The sequence below is a fragment of the Cucurbita moschata genome, unplaced genomic scaffold (assembly GCF_002738365.1).
Source record: "Cucurbita moschata cultivar Rifu unplaced genomic scaffold, Cmos_1.0 Cmo_Scf00074, whole genome shotgun sequence".
In the NCBI taxonomy this organism is placed as follows: Eukaryota; Viridiplantae; Streptophyta; class Magnoliopsida; order Cucurbitales; family Cucurbitaceae; genus Cucurbita; species Cucurbita moschata.
In genome coordinates this window covers 195186-214001 of record NW_019268590.1, presented here as the reverse complement: position 1 = coordinate 214001, position 18816 = coordinate 195186, and the positions used below count along the sequence as shown (strand labels likewise).

At 38.7% G+C, this 18816-nt stretch overlaps 2 protein-coding genes and 1 long non-coding RNA gene across 5 annotated transcripts in view; 2 read left to right on the top strand and 1 right to left on the bottom strand.

Annotated features, from left to right (window-relative positions):
• Nucleotides 1–7280, bottom strand: part of LOC111438398 (syntaxin-61-like) — a 10630-nt gene extending 3350 nt beyond the window's left edge. The window contains exons 1-2 of one of the 3 annotated variants that reach the window (XM_023076305.1): nt 7235–7280; nt 6466–6525 (exon numbers count right to left, since the gene is read on the bottom strand). In XM_023076305.1, coding sequence (XP_022932073.1) covers nt 6466–6519 — 54 coding nt within the window. In that variant the 5' untranslated portion in view covers nt 6520–6525; nt 7235–7280. Of the gene's footprint in view, nt 1–6465; nt 6526–6729; nt 7076–7134 lie in introns of those variants that run through there. The other 2 variants (XM_023076303.1, XM_023076306.1) reach the window with 2 other exon arrangements.
• Nucleotides 7281–10506: 3226 nt separating this feature from the next.
• Nucleotides 10507–18767, top strand: LOC111438400 (small nuclear ribonucleoprotein E-like). The gene is made up of 7 exons (XM_023076310.1): nt 10507–10586; nt 10619–10731; nt 10848–10874; nt 10981–11043; nt 18193–18271; nt 18354–18399; nt 18485–18767. Exons 2-7 carry the CDS (start codon nt 10690–10692, stop codon nt 18492–18494), a joined length of 267 nt encoding a protein of 88 aa, XP_022932078.1. The 5' UTR covers nt 10507–10586; nt 10619–10689; the 3' UTR covers nt 18495–18767.
• LOC111438401 lies at nt 16423–17563 on the top strand. The gene is made up of 2 exons (XR_002709659.1): nt 16423–16515; nt 16617–17563. It is a non-coding gene; the product is annotated as an uncharacterized LOC111438401 (long non-coding RNA).
• Nucleotides 18768–18816: the final 49 nt, after the last annotated feature.

Genomic DNA, 18816 nt, shown 5'->3' with positions numbered 1-18816 from the left:
TAAAACAAAAAAAAAAAAAAAAAAAAAAAAAAAAAAAAAAAAAAAAAGAAGAAAGAAAGAAAGCCCTTCCATAAGAGTATCATTAACACTACATCTTCCTTCTTGACCCTCATCCCCAAAAATGTCTCTACTCCTAGACTTCAACACCCCCCTTTGAGTGCGCACAGCTTCCTTCTAGAGCCTCAACCTAACAACACCACGAGAATGAGGTTGTAAAGTAAGGGTGAGACAACCCACATATTCCCAAACCTGAAAGGATATGGGGCCTAACTCAAAGACCTGAGTCCAAACAATGCCACCAATGGTCCAAAGCAACTTTAAGCCCCAAAACATGCCTCATGTGACGATCATGTTTGTCCCATGTATGTTGCTTGTGGCCGCATGTCGGATGTCTCGGTCATGTTTGTCCATGATGTGTTGTCCATGACCACATGCCCATTCCAAACCCCTCTTACTTGTTTTCATGTATAGTTAGGTTTCTATTATTCCTATCGTGACAATACGGGGGTGCATGATTGTTCACCAAAATCATGTCTACACCCGCCAAAGTTAAAATGCCCAATATTTATTATAAGGGATGTGACTAATCGTCAATTCTTTCTACCTAGGTTATATGCTATAAAAGTCGTGGTTGTTGCTTATTTGTTTTTAGCCTATAACATTGCTTTCTTACAAATTGTTTTCAACACATTTCTCGCTCATGTTTTCTAAAATGCTTTCTCTCAAACATGACCAAGGTTCGATCATACGGTTATCCACGACTTATGATTTTCATACAACTAACTTGTTTGTCAGGTTGAAACAAGTGTCGTTTAATCGATGTCCCGCTGTCACAAGAGTGCGATTGAGACAAGTGGTATCCGAGCCAAGTTCGCTCCTAGTAATGAAACATGTCCACTGCAAAACAATTGGGTAAGTCCCAAGCTAACCGATTGGTAGAGATTGAAGATCACTTGCTCTACATTAGTGAAGTTCTTAATGGAATGAGGCTTTTGGAGTCCCACATGAACAAGAGTGCCGCTAAAGTAAACAGGATCAATGAAATGGCAAGCCGCCTTGAGGCGATGTCAGTCCATGAATTAATGGTTAGGGTCAAGGCCTTAAAAGACAAAGTCACAACTACCGATGACTTCAAGCGTGGGAATAGATCGACATGCTCTTATCGCCCAAATGGAAGAATGTATCGAGGGCCTAGACAATGCATGCCCAACAAGCGATCATTCAGATTATCTCAAAAATGTCTGAGGATTTGAGATTCCCTTGGAATAGTCAAGGCTGAAGTGGCAGATTTGAGCGCCAAGTTAAACCTCACTATGAAAGCGGTAGGGAACCAAACTCCAACTTGGGGTGCGGCTAGTTTAACAAAGTGAAGGTCTCAAAGCCTAAGCACTTATGTGGAGCTCGAGACACTAAGGTTTAGAGAATTTTATCTTAGACTTCGAACAATACTTTCAAGCCACAAATACTGTGGCAGAAGAGGCGAAGGTCATGTTGGCCATAATGCATCTACCTAATGATGCAAAGTTGTGGGGGAGATCCAAGTACCCACATTCAATATGGCCAATGTATCATGGACACTTGGGAGAGTTTAAAATAAGAACTCCACTTACAATTCTTACAAATTGTTTTCAACACATTTCCTCACTCACGTTTTCTAAAATGCTTTCTCAGAATGTGACCAAGGTTCAGTCATACATTTGAATCTTCCGCAACTTACGATTTACATACAACTAACTTGTTCGACAGGTTAGAACGAGTGTCGCACAATCATTGTCCCACTGCCACAAGAGTGTGATTGTGACACCTCGCATTAAGAAAAGCATCTATCCGCTCTTTAAATGACGAGAACATACCAATCCAACTTCAAGCAAGCGGTTGGATCAAGTAAAATTCCCATTAACTAAGGGTGGATGGAAACAAAAGGCAATCCTCAATAAAACATTAAAATGTCTCACAGACCTGGTCATTCTTCCTCCTTAACACCTTCGCTGGAGGAAATCAAAAACGTTAAAGTCCCCTACCAAACACCCCACACAAGCCAAAGAGCCAACCCACCTCTTCCTGAAATTCCTTCCTAGCCCTCTATCTCAAAGGGCCATACACTGCCGTCACCCACCCTCCACCTCAAAGAGGTTTAACAACACTACCATCCCACATCATAACAATACCCCTAGAGGCACCCAAGGTCGCCAAATAACCCCATCCTACCTTCTTCCCTAAAGACTCCTCACCAACTCCTGACAAAAGCTCATATACTTGGTTTCCATCAAAACAACAATGATTGGATTCTCCTTAGTAATAAACTCCCTAACCAATCTTTTTTTATACCTTCCCTAAACCCTCTAATGTTCCAAGAGATCACCTTCAGTTTAAAACTTCAAAGAACTAGCTTTATTCCCTTCTAATTTAGGGAACGCCCCAAATTTTTTAACTGCCAAACCCTCTATCCCCCTTTTGCTTCCTCCTACTTCATCTTTACCTACAAACCTAAATTAGGAGAGGAACCTTGCCACCCAACAAAGGACCCTCTATGGATAGCACATGCATGCCAACTGAAGCTAAAAGGGCACACATCAACAACCAATGAAATTAATGACACATCGAGAATACCTAGTTGGTTAAACACAATAAAAAGGATCTCTCATAACACCCTCTAAGGCTACCAAATGAACTCCCTCCACTAATCATCGTCTATCCTCAACACAAGCCAAAGAAGCTAAACACAAGGCAAAGAAAATAGAAACAAACCTCTCTCACAATTAAGTAACGACTTGATGAGGCACAATAAAACTATAAATAGGGAAAGGATTAAGGAAGTGAGGAGGAAATGGATGAGAAAGACATCCAAACTGATTCCTACCCCAATGGCAAGTAAGGAGAAAAAGGCCCAGATCCAGCCACCTTCCTCTCTCTCACATTAGATGTGTAAGGCAAAAACTCTAAAGGAAAATGTACTGATTATCTGAGGCTTCAAACTAACCCCAAGGAGCAATTGGTAAGGAACTTTTGGGATCAAGCACACCTGGTTGTGACCTTCCAAAGACAAGGTTTCAACACTTAGGACAAAATGCAGACGAAGGAAAACATGCCTAATTGGATGAGACTTCAAAGCTAACCCCAAGGAACAGTTAGAGAGGGACTGTTGGGATCAAGCACACCCTGTTGTGCCCTTCCAAAGACAAGCTTTCACTACTCCTCTACATTTGTGCCCATCCAAAGACAAGCTTTCACTACTCCTCTGCATCCATGCCCTTCCAAAGACAAGCTTTCACTATTCCTCTACATTAACACCTCCTAATTAACTTCACGAATATCATGGGGCATTAAACTAATAGATAGAATTTGCTCAGGGAAACTACACTATCATCAATCTTCTTATTCCCTCCCACTTCAAACATTAAACCCAACTAGGGAAGTCTTGATCCTTCAACATTGGAGAAGATAAAAAGTATTCATCTTCAGAATAACTAACACTTCAAGGATCAGAAGGGTAGCCCTCCCTTTGACCCACTCAAACTGTCCAGGTGCCTTCCCCACTTCACTCTCCAAAAAACCCACGGTATCATCAACACCCATCATATTAGCACCATCCTCATAAGCCTCTTTGAACAATTAACGATCATCCAATATGGTATTGAGATGTCATGTTTAACTGTCCAGGTGCCTTCCCCACTTCACTCTCCAAAAAACCCACGGTATCATCAACACCCATCATATAAACACAATCCTCATAAGCCTCTTTGAACAATTAACGAACATCCAATATGGAATTGAGATGTCATGTTTAACTGTCCAGGTGCCTTCCCCACTTCACTCTCCAAAAAACCCAGGTATCATCAGCACGAAACATTCCTTCTCCTTTACAGTTCAAGAATGAATTGATTGAAGAACCTTTACTTAACTTCTCCTCCTTAACTACTCAAATGAAACATTCTAGAGACGGTAAGGACCTTTAATGAATTTATTGACGTTTTCCCTTATTTTTTGGGCTATTTTTGAGTAGAGGTAATTTAATAGGCTGGATGAGAATCAGGTAAAGCTCCTTCGGCTCTAAACAGCTTGGCTTGGTTCTTTCTCCTGAACCTTCAAACATGGTAAACTCGGCATGAAGGATGGAAGAGACTGATTTCACTCTTGAACAAGGAAATAGGTAAGCTGCTAGATGAGAAAAAGAATCAACCAAAACCCTGAACCTCGTAAACTCAGTAAAGTGGCTTCGCCCCTGCCCCTCTCTCTACAACTCGATAAAGCAATTCCATTTCCTTAACTCCTTCCCCTATTCATTCTTTCTCTTCTCCTTTCTTGCTTGCTTGAACTCCTTTTATTCTAGATCCTTCACAGTCAGGAAGGACTAAAGATTCATGAGAGTGAACAGAAAGATCAGCTCATTCACCTTCACCTCTATTCTCTAACCCTCCTCACTTTACAGTCGGTAAAAGAAAGAAAAGAGATTCATGAGACAGAACTGGCTGGCTTGCTTGCTTGAACTCCTTCCCCACTTCACTCTCCAAAAAACCCACGGTATCATCAGCACGAAACATTCCTTCTCCTTTACAGTTCAAGAATGAATTGATTGAAGAACCTTTACTTAACTTCTCCTCCTTAACTACTCAAATGAAACATTCTAGAGACTGTAAGGACCTTTGATGAATTTATTGACGTTTTCCCTTATTTTTTGGGCTATTTTTGAGTAGAGGTAATTTAATAGGCTGGATGAGAATCGGGTAAAGCTCCTTCGCTCTAAACAGCTTGGCTTGGTTCTTTCTCCTGAACTTTCAAACACGGTAAACTCGGCATGAAGGATGGAAGAGACTGATTTCACTCTTGAACAAGGAAATAGGTAAGCTGCTGGATGAGAAGAAGAATCAACCGAAACCCTGAACTTCGTAAACTCAGTAAAGTGGCTTCGCCCCTGCCCCTCTCTCTACAACTCGGTAAAGCAATTCCATTTCCTTAACTCCTTCCCCTATTTATTCTTTCTCTTCTCCTTTCTTGCTTGCTTGAACTCCTTTTATTCTAGATCCTTCACATTCAGGAAGGACTAAAGATTCATGAGAGTGAACAGAAAGATCAGCTCATTCACCTTCACCTCTATTCCCTATCCCTCCTCACTTTACAGTCGGTAAAAGAAAGAAAAGGTATTCATGAGACAGAACTGGCTGGCTTGCTTGCTTGAACTCCTTCCCCTTCACCGATATGACCTTCCCGGATTTCACAGTAAACTCCTTCCCCTTTCTTTTTGCTTGCTTGAACTCCTTCCCCTCGTAAACTCTTAATTGAGTCTTTCTCTTCTCCTTCCCCTATTGACTCTTAAACTGTAAAGGGGCGAAGCCGTGAGACCGAGTTGTAGAGGTTCAGGATTGAGGTTTCTTCTTCTTTTCTTACTGTCGAGTAAGAGTTAAATGAAGGAAAAAATAGGGAGAGGAGTGAAGCAATGAAATAAATAAAGGTTCAGGCAATGGAATTGCTTTAACGAGTTTACGAGGTTCAAGCAATGGAATTGTGAGACGAGAAGAGGAGAGGAAAGAAAAGATTCGAGACAGAGGTTACAGAATAGGTTCAAAAATCATAGGAGAAAGAACAGTTCAGGAGAAAGAACCAAAAACAAACACCTATTTCGGAAGGTTCAGGAAAGAAAAGAGAAAGATCAGTAGCGAAGCCAGCCACTTTACCATGAAAGAAGGGAATATCGGAAAAGGGGAAGGATCAAGAATCAATCAATAGGTTCAGGAGTGAGACCGAGTTTACAGTGAAAGAAAGGATCAGAGAAAGCTACTTCCCTCTCCAAAAAACCCACGGTATCATCAACACCCATCATATAAACACCATCCTCATAAGCCTCTTTGAACAATTAACGAACATCCAATATGGTATTGAGATGCCATGTTTAACTTAACTGTTCATAATTTGAAGATGAACTTTTCAAATGGAAGGTTGTATATTGGCCTGTGGCTACCATCTCACAGAATATGAGAGACAAATACAAAGGACAAGGTAGATTTTTAGAGATAAAGAAAAATCTCAATAAGATCGGAAAGATGTCAACTTATGAAGAAAAAGGATGAATTTACATCCATATTTATTCTTTCACAGAAAATTTCAATCACTGATAGTTGCTAAATGTTCATCTTGGGAGTTGTGATTTAACGTGCATTCTATCTCCACATTGTCTGGACATCCGAGATCTAGTTAGATTTATATTTCATATATTCGTGTAACAACTTTCATCATGTCTCGTATGTTGATGAGGGTTCTTTTTGCAGCAAGCAAACATAGTCACAAGTTTGTCTCGCTATTTCCACTCTCCAGTTTTTCTGTTCTAATTCACATTCTTTATCTTTAAACAACCAATTAAATATTGCAGATAAACAAATACATAGTTTCAAGAAGCTTAATGTAAATGACAATGCGAGCATAATTCAAGCACTATAGACAATCATAACTATCAGCAAGCAACAAACTTACAGATTCTTGAATCTCGTCTTTTACAACATAGAACGGATCTTGAGCCGATGGCATATTCAACTGCAATTAATAAAAATTAACACAATGAATTCCAGAAATCAATATTTGTCCGCAGTTAACTGAATGAAAGAAAAACAGAACTCTCACACCCTCAAATCAACTTAATTTCATTCTCAATCGCAGAGAAAACAGATTGGACTTTTAAAATCTGTATGCCCTAATAATCAATCGATACAAATTTAATTTGGGTCAGCCTGTGCACACCTTGTAGAATAGCGAATCCTAAGTAGGTGGCCAGTCCACAGGGCAAAGTTCAAGATCACAGAGAAACATCACTCCCTAGAGTTCAGTGTCTTCAAAACCAAGATTAGTCCGATAGGTACCAGACAACATTGACTATTAACCTTGTTTTCCTAACTTTTTCAAGAAAATTGATCGTGAGAACGGATTCCTTTGGGTGCAAAAAAATCTCTACCGTTGGAGAAAGAAAACGCATCCCGCAACGAAAAACAACCCTAAACAAGATAAAGGAAACAGGCAACAAGACAACAATCCAGCAGACAAACAAAACCCTATCTATTCCTCAACAGAACGATCAATCTCCGACCGTCGTCAAACCGTCAAACCAAATACACAAAAACCATTAATCAAAGGAAGGAAAAGACGAACCAGAAAACAAAATCCAGAAACCAAAAGAATCACAAATCGAAGGCCAAGAACACGATCAAAAGGAAGTGGATCGAGAATCCAGAAGGAAAAAGATACTTGCCAGAACGCGAAAAACCCAATCGCGTGATGAGATCTACGCTGACATGTCAGTATATGAAATTAAATAATTGGGTTTAAAAAAATTTAATATAATTTAGGTTTTATTCTATTTTCGCCGATTTACATACAAATATTTAATTTTCTTTTTTTCATTCCATAAACATAAATTTTAGAATTAATTCGTCATATTATTTTAAAATTAATTTTTATATAAAAAAAATAGTCAATAATAATAATAATTTCATAATCAAACATATTTCAAATTTTATTGAAGAAAAGTCAATGGAATACTATTTTTTTGAGAAAAGTCAATGGAACCAATTTTAAATTTTACTTGAAAGAAAATGTTAATCATAACAAAAAGCAAAGCAAAGCAAGGGAATGCGTTTTGATTTTAAATTAACACCTCCGCTCGCCCAAATCCCTGCAATTCACCCGTGGTCAGATTGTAACCCACGCACCACCCGTACCTCGACCCGAAAGGACCTACACATGTGGTGCCCTCATGTTGTGCCATGTGGCACACCTGCTGTGCAACACACTCCAATTGGCTTCGCTCTGTGGCTCCCGCTCGAAAACCCATTTTTTTGTCCAAATTCCAACGCGATGACTTGGGACGCTTTCGAGGACGGGAGCTTACATAAATTGTATTGGGGAGAATGCCGGATGAGGCCAACCAAGTAAATGACCGTACTGTCGTTAGGTTACATGCTCGTGGTTTTTGCACGCGTCATAAACTGTATATTTAGACTGTTATGAAATAGTACGTAAATGTTATGCGATGTGATTTCTGTGCTGTTTTTGGATGAATTGTTATGTTTTATGATGCTATGTGTTATGATGTGCTCGGAGTGCATTATGTGATTGTTATGATATATATTGTGTTATATGCACAATGTGAATTGTTGTGTTTGAAAGTATGAAAACGTTATGTTATGTCTTGTAAGTTGCGTAAATGGTATGATATGATTGACATGAAAAACGACAAATAGCATGAAATATAACCTCGACATATGCATGAAAGACAACGATAAATGATATGTTAGACATTATGAGAAATGACATGAAAATGTTATGATATGAAATATACGTTAATGAGGTTGTATTAAGAATAATTAAAATGGAAAGATTTAGGGATTATGTATTATTGCGTGCTCATGCATGCATTGGGGGATACCCCTGTTCTTTCATGATAGTACGGGCGCTTACACTACTAGGCAGGAGAATGATTATTATGTTTGACATAATGCTGTCATGACGATCGCTACTTCTAACGGGCGTCTGGCATCAAGAGCTCTTAGAGTATGCTCGACCGACCAGAAAGGAGCCAAAAAGATGTGCGAACCCACTGGTGGGTCCATACTCGCACGTGTGGGTCGTGTGTAGGAAATTAATTACACATCCAAGTTGCCCCGTTAGGGTAGCTGCCATAGGAAAATAAACTGTTATGATAGGTCTCATCCACACATTAGTATGTTCTTGCATTATAACCCCATAAGGGGTTGCTTATTAAGTATTTTTAAATACTCAAGCCTCGTGATACTATATTTTTCAAATAAAGGCAAGACGCCCCTGTAAGACTAACAAAGGCATCGAAATCTCGAGACTATGGTACATGCATAGAATAGATTCACATTTAATTTTTTTTTAGCAGTATAGGTTGAATTGTATTTTCATTTAGTAGTATATAGATTATAGTATAGGGCGTTTCATTTTGTATTGTTTTCGTGTATTTATCTTCTTTGTATCAATTTTATTCTAAGGTAATAAATGAATCAAACAAAGTTTAATGTTGAGTTTTTGATAAAAGAAATAAATAGAGTTAATTCCGCAATAAATGTGTTGGCCCTTAGGTTAAGTATGAAATTTAGGGTCGTTACACTGGCTCATCTACACCATTGTCTCGATCACACTTTATATTGTCTATCTTAAAATAAAATTAATTTTTGTGAGTAATTAATTTACTCGATAACTTATATTTAACAAGTTACATTAATTATCTTTTTAGTATATTTACATTTTACAAGTACCCTTTTATATTTATGTGTTTGGTCTGGATGGGATTAAAGAAACAAATGATTATAGCATGTACTTAATTTTTGATATAGAAGAAATTAAAGAAACAAATGATTTCATTAAAATAAAAAAAAATAAAAAAAAAACAAACAAGACACAACATTCCCTAGACCAAATTTGAGAATGATGATTTTTTCTACTTAAAAAATAAGTTCAAACAAAAACATGCAAATGACGAAAATAATTGAAAAATATAATAAATAATTATTAAAAAACGGGCCTTAGCGAACGCAATTTTCACCCTTAAAAAAACAAAGGTAAAAATCAATAAGTTATTTCATCAGTGGAGAGTTCGAAATATTTACCTACATTTTTTGTTGATACTTTGAAATATCGGTCTCGTGTACTTTATAATCGTATATTTATAGCATGTACTTAACTTTTTCAACGATCTTCAAGAACATAGCTTTGGAGATGTCTTGATCATAAAATGGTAACTCTTCTATTTCAGCTCATTGAAATTTCTTGAATCCCAACGAATTTACTCTAATTAATTGTTCTTGACCTTTTTTTTTCTTCCTTATGACCCTTGAAGCTTATGAAAGCTAACTTAGTTGTTTTCTCGAGAGATTCGTTAATATTTTGGTCAGAGTTAAACTTTTGGTCGATCCACCTGTCACAATATCTCACACTTAAAGGTGTGGATAAATATGAAACTATTATGGTAATACAAGGACAACTGAAATAATGAACCGTTCTACTCAAATAAACTATTCCTTACTGACTTAACAACTTTGACTAATTTTGTCTAAAATAAGTGGCACTAATTTTGACACCACAATGGTCGACTGAATCAATCTTGGGCAACTTGTTGAGGGCAAACCAAATCGATCTTTGGCCTACAACTTAACGGCTCAGCCTTTCAAGGTTTGACCGAGCCCTTAGCACCGCACTTCATGAATTAGGGTGAGTTTGATCTTGTCTCTCCTTGGGTCATAGGCTAACCCATCTCAATAGTCTCAATAATGTGGGCGGAGACAGAAATATAATCTTTTTCTCATCCTCTTTTAACTGAGAATGAGAAATCTCTTTTCGTTGGTTTCCGTGTTTAAAAAGGATTTTTTTTTTCTTTTTTGAAAATGAGTATTTTTAAAAAATAGTTTAAAGACGAGGTAATTGAACGGGTATTTATATTATTATTATTATTATTTTTTTTTATTTTACGGAATATGTACCGTAAACCAAAACCTCTTTTCACCCTTTTCCTTCGTTGGAGTGAAGTGGCTGCTTAGCTTAAACCGGAACCAAACTCCCTTTGCCCTAACAGAAGTTTCAATCTATACCACAGCTGTGAGCTGCAATTTGTGAGCGAAAGCGGAGAAGTTAGGCCTTCGATTTCCTTTTTCCCCGTCCTTCAGAAATCTTTTCGATTCAGTCCCCATGGCGAGCACCAAAGTTCAGAGGATTATGACCCAACCCATCGTACCTTCTCATCTCAATTCCTTCTTCTTCATTTCATTCTCCATTTTCTATCATTTTTCTGCGTCTTTCACTTACACATTTTATTTCTCTTTCAATTGATGTTGGTGCGCCTTCAGAACTTGATTTTCAGGTTCCTTCAAAGTGTAAGTTCCTTTTCAGCTTCATTTTGTTTATAGTTTTTCATAGTGAAATTGATGTTTTCTATCTCTGATTTTATTCACGTAATCTTCACGCTCGAAATTTATACAGAAAGCTCGGATTCAGATATGGCTTTTTGAGCAGAAAGACCTGAGGATCGAAGGCCGAATCATTGTAAGTGGTCCTTTTCTTTGAGAAACTATCGTGCTAATTAATAGTTTTTGTTTTTAAAATGTACGTTTAAATGCTATAAAAGCTTACTAGGGTTTAAGTTTCAAATGTTGAATCGTCATCTTTTTTCTTTTCCTAAAGATTTTTCTCCAACCAAGGTAAACTAAGAACGTTGCAATCTAGATAAAATGGAAGTTAGATTAGTGAAATTGGTTATCATTTGATATATAAAACATTCTGTGGAGGTATTGAAATCATCAAGCATACTAAGTTAGCTTGAATTAATCAGTCATGCCACAGTAACAACTCTCATTGTTTGATGGGGTGAAATGTTGGGAGGTATAAAGGGTTGTGTATCTTCAAATTTACTCTCAAGAACAATAGAAACTAGTAAAAGTAGTTGAGAAGAGGAGAAATGACTCTAAAATTTGGATAGGTTCGCTTGTTTTCTGTTGATTTAATATTTCACTGTATAGAAAAGACAATTGTTTTTTTTTCCTTTTTGTAAAGGAAAAGAGACAGAAAAGCAAAAATATATGAAGATACACATAAAATTGTGCTTCCCTTGGTTGTTTTGATTACACAATTCAAAATCAGCTTTCATTGAAAGAAAAAAATGCAAAAGAAAATCAGTTTATATTATTTTCTTCTGTATTAGCGTAGTTGTACGTCTATGTTGGCCCCTGGAGGTTAGTAGTCGTAGTGCGAAAAATAAGTCTTTCTTCATTAGATTAGTTAAGGTTTTCTGGGTTTCGTAAAGTTAAGTTAGAAGAAGAAAGTTCTTCCTTCTTACGTAAGATTGGTATGGTAAGTTGTTTGGGTTGGAGAAAGAAAGCTTTGTTGGAGCTTCTGCAATGTCTGATGGCCCAGAATTTCCTTTGGAGATAGTATGCTTTGAAATTCCTTCGTAGGAAGAACTGGGATGTCATTTGACATATTTGGAAGAGCAAGAAAGTTACTGGAGAAATATATGTTTGAGCTAGGACTATGGAGGTTAAAATTTTACCAATTCATTAGGTTGACATTCGTGGCCTACTAAATTTAATCCTTCAATTAAAGATTATTAAGGTCTTAAGATCTCTTTAACTGCAACATGTCTTCGGTGTTCCTGTAAGAAGAGTCTAGGTAAAAAAGAAAATGGCACTAGAAGAAGACTAGACAGAAATCTTTGGCTTCATTTGTCTTCGGTATCGTCGCGACTTTCGAAGCCGCCATCTTGGTGTCACCTTCGCTGCCTCCCTACACAGTCGCGACTTTTGGAAGGTGAAGAGTCGCGACTTTTAGAAGGTGAAGAGTCGTGACTTCTAGCATCGTGCCAAGGTGGGGAAGACGAAGAGTCGCGAGCAACATTCTGAAAGACGAAGAGTTGCGACTTCCGGCGCCACGAATCGCTACGACTACCGCTCCTCTGACGACAACCACGATCATAAAAGACCACAATGAGGCCGCCCCTCCGATCCCACACTTGCACAGCCTGCGAGCCACTCCTCCGATTGAAGAAGACCATGACGACAGTTGCTCCTCTGACTTTCGGCACCAGTAAACGTGTACAACTGCTCTTCCTCCTCCGACGCCTGTATAGCCCACGATGACAGTCGCCCCCTCGACAGCCACCGATAAAAAGCCTAGAAATCCATCTCGGAAGATTTCCTCCTTGGTTTTTCAAAGAGTAGTTGGGTTACTGTTTTTGCTTGATTGTACCTCCGACAACAAGGATTTTGCATCAACCAGCAATGATTTCATTTTGCATCAACCAGCAATGATTTCATAACCAACAAAGATTTTGAATCCATTTGACAGTACCTCTGACCCGTGGCACCACACCAAATACTCCAGAGGATTTTGAATCCATTTGGACAGTAACCTTTGACCCATGGCACTGCACCAAATACTTCAGAGATTCAAAACGAAAACTTATGCAATTGAGTTAGACGGGAACAAGAATCAAGCTATTAGAAATAACAGAGGCAACTTTTTTCCTATCATTGAAATGAGGCTTTTTCCAATGGCTGAAAACATCCACTACCATTGGCTCCACTAAACCAAAAATTCAAGGAGAAACGTTTTTCGGAACAGATCATTGGATAGAAAAACTCACAAACAAGAAGGGTATTATTGCTGAAATCTCATTGCACCATGGAAATGGAGGTATAAACAAATTGTTTGTCCTAGTGGGCGAAGAACGGATAGGTTGGATAGCTTTTTTCGATCTTATTGGAAACTATTTCTTGCTGTCCACTAAAATACTATACCATCAACTAAACTCAAGATCCTAGAGTAGAAGACACCACAATCATAACCATCGACCTACACAACCCTTGCATGTTACTAAAAAGTTGTCACAAATGCTAGAAAATAGAAAGAGAAACATACCTTCCAATTCTAAATAAAAAAGCAAAGACGATCAACAACGTTTTTTCCTTCCCCCCATTAATACTGTATGGGCTTCGAATTCTAAATAAAAAAGCAAAGACGATCAACAATGAGTTTTCCCTCTCTCCCATTAATACTGTATGGGCTACGATAGTGATTGTCATTTAGAAACATTTTTACGGTGACTGATTTACGATAAACAGGAGCATCTAATCTATGCTCAATGACTCCTGCCAACTAAACCCCTACAAAGTTGACAAGGCAATTCTCCGTTGCATGTCAAAGGAGCAAGTATCATTAGTTTGAGTTTGTAATAAAAAAGGTCAGCAAAAAGTTGAAAACTATGTTGTGAAAGTAGAACCATGATCTGATGAAAAGCACTTGTTTACAACAACCCATGGAAAGTAGAATGAGATAATGATCAGATAGGTTTATTCAGTCTTTGAACACCAAAGTTACTGAATTTTCCAAAGAGGCCTTTTGTGGCAAGAAATCTATCGATGAGTGTCAAGGTGGGTGGAGACCTGTTGTTTGACCATGTATAGAGTCCATTATTGAGGGGAAGATCAATGAGTTCGATTTCTCTTATGAAATTGTTGAAGTGTCTCATGCTTTTGGTGGCTTTTCCACTGGATTTTTCATGTGCCCATCGAGAGGTATTGAAATCTCCCGCCAAACGCCAATTCTCTATACATAAGCATGATAGGTCCTGTAATTCCTGCCAGATAGATGTCTTTCTTGAAACCTACCGGGGCCATAAATTCCTGTATAATTATTAGCCAGTGTAATATGGTTAGGGTGTATAAGCCTTTAGTGACTTCTGAAATGGTCAGAGTTGGGTCATTCCTCATGATTAAGATCAAGCCAAAGATGACCAACCAATATGTTTGGCACTCCATAGAGATTTAACTGTCTAGCGATCAACATAATTCAATTTTGTTTCTTGAAGAATAACCCTAGTGAGATTGTATTTGTGGAGGAAGGACTTGATTAGAGCTCTCTTTTGTGAATAATCATAAGAGGTATTGACCTCCCAATTGTGACTTGCCCGATTTCTCATAATTGATGTTTGAAAAGAGACCAACAATCTCTCTATTCAGTTTACTCAATTTCTTGGCCATAGTGGGCTTCTTTTTCCTAGATGGAATAGCCATGATGCACCTGTGGTGTTCTTTTAGACATGGTGCCAAGATTTGGATGGCTCTTGTTGGTGAGTGTTGCTAATGTTGGGGTGACCTCTTCTACCTCTGTTTCATCCTGCTTCTCTTGTAAAAGAGTGCCAAGCGGATGCGGGTGATCTTTAGCAACGGGTGAGAGTTGTTCGCCTTATCCGCAGTGGGGGATGGTGGGGCGGTGGAGAGGGATAAGGGGTTGGATGGATATTCGTCATCTAATTCTTGGTCAATGCCAATCGTGGAGTATTTTGTTCTTGGGACGAGGAAAGTTTTTGGTTATTTATGATGATGACATATTTTCTGGTGATATTGTCACAACTTGCGGGTCGGGGTCGGGGATAAGAAGTGGTGTAGAGGATGGGGTTTTGGAGATTGGTGGATAAGAAGTGGTGTAGGGATGGGGTTTTGGAGATTGGTGGATAAGAAGTGGTGTAGAGGATGGGGTTTTGGAGATTTTGGTGGAAAGTAGGGTGAGGGGTTGGTGGCCTTTGGTTTATGTGGGGAGACTGAGTTTATGGGGCATGGTAGATGGGGGGGTGGAGGAGTATGGTTTAGTTGGGGGATTGACCTTCTTTTATAGGAGTTGGCTTGGAGGGTAGGGGGATGTCCATGGCGGATGGGATTGGTCATTTACCTTTTTGGGGCTTTGTGGTATGACCATAGATTCTGATATGTGTAAATTTGGTGTTGAGTCTGGTTGTACTTGAGAGGTCCCTTTAGGTGTTGTTTCTCGGTGGTTTGACCAATGGTGTGGTTCAAGAATGCCGCAAGAAATATCTATAATAAACTCAGTATTCTTTGAGGTACAAAATCTTTTCCGTGCTTGTTTAGTGCACTAGTAGCCAATCATAACATCAACAAATGGTTCTTCATTAAAGGAAGGCTCGGTCAATATAATGACCATAAGGGGAATCTTGGAGGAAGATGATGGTATTGAGACTTTTGCTTTCATAATGGTGGCTTCCATAAGGTCTATTCTTGATGAGGTTTTTTTTAGCCATCTCAACAAAACCTCCACGGGCATCTCCCATGTGTTTCAAAGTTTCAATGTCCCAACGATTGAGAGGCAAATTTTTTATTTTAATCAACCTTCATGTGAGGGAACCACGGGATCGAGGGAACCACGGGATCAATCAGGTGCTTTTCACCCACCAGACTATGGTTCTATTTTCCCAACGTAGTTTCCAACTTTTTGTTAGTCTTTTTTATTTTACAACCTAATGAGACTTGCTCCTTTGACCTGCAATAGAGAATCGCCTTGTCTACTCTACGGAGTTTTAGTCGGCAAAAGTCATTGAACATGAATTGGATGCTCTTGTTTATCATAAACCAGTCATCGTGAAAATGTTTTCGTGTGACAATCACCATCGTATCCCATACAGTATGAATGGGGGAGAGGGGAAACTTGTTATTGATCGTCTTTGTCTTTTTGTTTAGAATCGAAAGGTATGTTTCTACACTGTCTTTCTATTTTCTGGCATTTGTGGCGATTTTTTAGTAATAGGTAAAGGTTGTGTAGGTTGATAGATGTGTTTGTGGTTTTGTCTTCTAGTCTGAGATCTTGAGTTTAGTTGATGGTCTGGTATTTTAGTGGACAGGTCTGTCGTCTAACTCAATTGCATAGGTTTTCCTATCAATTACAGATTTGAATCTCTGAAGTATTTGGTTAGTGCCATAGGTCAAATGTTAGGATTCAAAATCCTCTAAGTATGTCATGGGTCAAATGTTAGGATTCAAAATCCTCTGAGTATGCCATGGGTCAAAGGTTAGGATTCAAAATCCTCTAAGTATTTGGTATGGTGTCATGGGTCAAAAGTTACTGTCCAAATGGATTCAAAATCCTCTGAAGTACTTGGTGTGTGCCATGGGTTGGGTTACTGTCCAAATGAAATTCTGGCTGGTTGATGCAAAATTATTGCTGTCGAAGGTACAAAGCAAAAACAGCAACCAGATGCTCTTTGAGAAATCGAGGAAATCTTCAGAGATGGATTTCTAGGTTTTTTATCGGTGTTGTCGTGGGCTGTGCAGGCATCGTCGGAGAAGCGGCTGTACACGTTTATTAGCGTCGGAAGTCAGAGGAGCGGTTGTCGTCGTGGTTTTCTTTAGTCGGAGGAGCGGCTTGCGGGCCGTGCAGGTGTGGGATCGGAGGGGCGACTGTCATTTTGGTCTTCTACGGTCGTGGCTGTCGTTGGAGGAGCGGTAGTCCCAGCGATTCATGGCGCCAGAAGTTGCGGCTCTTTGTCTTTTGGAATGTTGCTCGCGACTCTTGTCTTCCCCACCTCGGCACGATGCAAGAAGTCGCAACTCTTCGTCTTCCAAAAGTTGCAACTCTTCGCCTTCCAAAAGTTGCGACTTTGTTGGGAGGCAACAGCGACGACATCAAGACGGCGGTTTTGGAAGTCGTGACTCTCTCTACACCTAAAAAAAAGTTTTCTGTCCCTATGGCATTGTTAAACAAAGCAGACTCATTGACTTGGCTCCCTAGTGCTAACGGGGTCTTTTCTACAAAATCCTTGATGATGGACATGGGAAAAAAGTAGAAGCAATAAATCCCACCCTAGCAAAGACGGAATGGAAAGGATGTCAACCTAAAAAGGTGAAGTTCTTCCTCTGGGAAATAGACCTAAAGCCGTTAGCACAAGTGAAAATCTTAAAAAAAAAAAAAAAAAGAATGTCTTACATCACTCTTTCTCCAAATTGGTGTCCATTATACAAGAAAGAAAACGAATCACAAAACCACTTGTTTATGCAATGCACATACACTCAGAATTTCTGGATAAAGATTCTCAATATATTCGGATGACATCTCATATTTCTTAGGGAGATAATGATTTTTTGGATATAGCCTTAACGTATCGCCCTTTCAAGAATGCAAAAGATACCCTTTCAAGAATGCAAAAGACCTATTATTGGAAAAACCTCATCATGGCTTTCTTTTGGAATAGGTGGAAAGAAAGAAATTAGAGAATATTTGTTTACCAAGCTATATCTTGGTGTAATCTGTCTAATATTTTTACTTTCTATAATTATACCTCCTTCATTGATCTCAAATACCTAGATAAGGACTCGATGAGAAAATACCTGGTTCAGGTGACCAAACCCTAGCATCAACCAAACCCTAAGCATCAACCAAAGAGCCAACATGAACCAGGGACAGGGAGAGAGCTCAAAAGTACCATCCAGTCCTTAATTTCCTCTTTCTGTAGCAATCTTCTAAAAACAAGACTCCACAAGCGAGTTGAAACATCTTAGAATTCCAAAACCAAACCTTGTGGTGAAGAAGAAATACTGAGCAAACGAGGGAATTGAAGCTTCAAAGGAGAGTACTAAGCCATAGGTCTTGCCGAAAAAGAATTTCTACAACCATTGACTTCTAAGACTCCATTTCCTTTCTGCCTTTGGATGCATAGCCTTTAAACCGTGAATGCTAGTAGTAACTTCACGGCAAAAGGTTCGGCAAAAATTTAGGTCTCGACTGATAATCATTTGGTGACTTTCTTTTGTTTTGTTATTTACTTTCCAAAATGTTTTTCAAAACCCGAGACAAGTTTTCAAAAATGAAATAATTATCAATTGGGTCTACTTATGAGTTGTACTTCCGTAGGGCTTTGATGAATATATGAATTTGGTTTTGGATGATGCCGAGGAGGTCAATGTGAAGAAGAAGAGCAAGAAGAGTTTAGGTTTGTCTCATCCTCTTCGGTATCCAAATCTTTCTGTGATTAAACACAGACTAAAAAGTTGTTTTGTCCTCCACATTTTCAGGGAGGATATTGCTCAAAGGAGATAACATAACTCTGATGATGAACACGTAAGCTCCTGAAGCTCTCTCTTTCACCGTATAATTCTTCTCTTTGAAAAGTTCATGAATGATATAATCATATGCAAAATTACAGGGGGAAGTGATGGACATTTTTTGGTGCACCCATAATAGAGATAGCGAAGTCAGCCCTTTCATGTTGAAACTTGAAGGCCTTGTGTTACCATAGAATGTTCATTTTACTGTCAATTGGTTGGTTGTTTTTGTAGTCTTGTTTGAAGAAAGTAGAATACAGTTTATGCCAGCCATTGCACTCAACTCAGCCACCTCTATTCTTGTTGCATGGATACTCAACTCTATGATTCATGGCTAGATTTGAATATCTATTTCTCTATTGGATTGCTTGAAACTACTAAAAATTTGGCAACAATGTTTATAATTATACGACAATCCTGGTATGATGACAAG

Bases quoted from the DNA above. Each gene is read 5' to 3' on its own strand.
- LOC111438400 (XM_023076310.1), top strand. From the start codon at position 10,690: ATGGCGAGCACCAAAGTTCAGAGGATTATGACCCAACCCATC. The intron at 10,875-10,980 runs GTAAGTTCCTTT...AAATTTATACAG, and splicing joins TTTTCAGGTTCCTTCAAAGT to AAAGCTCGGATTCAGATATG. The intron at 18,272-18,353 runs GTTTGTCTCATC...CCACATTTTCAG, and splicing joins GAAGAGCAAGAAGAGTTTAG to GGAGGATATTGCTCAAAGGA.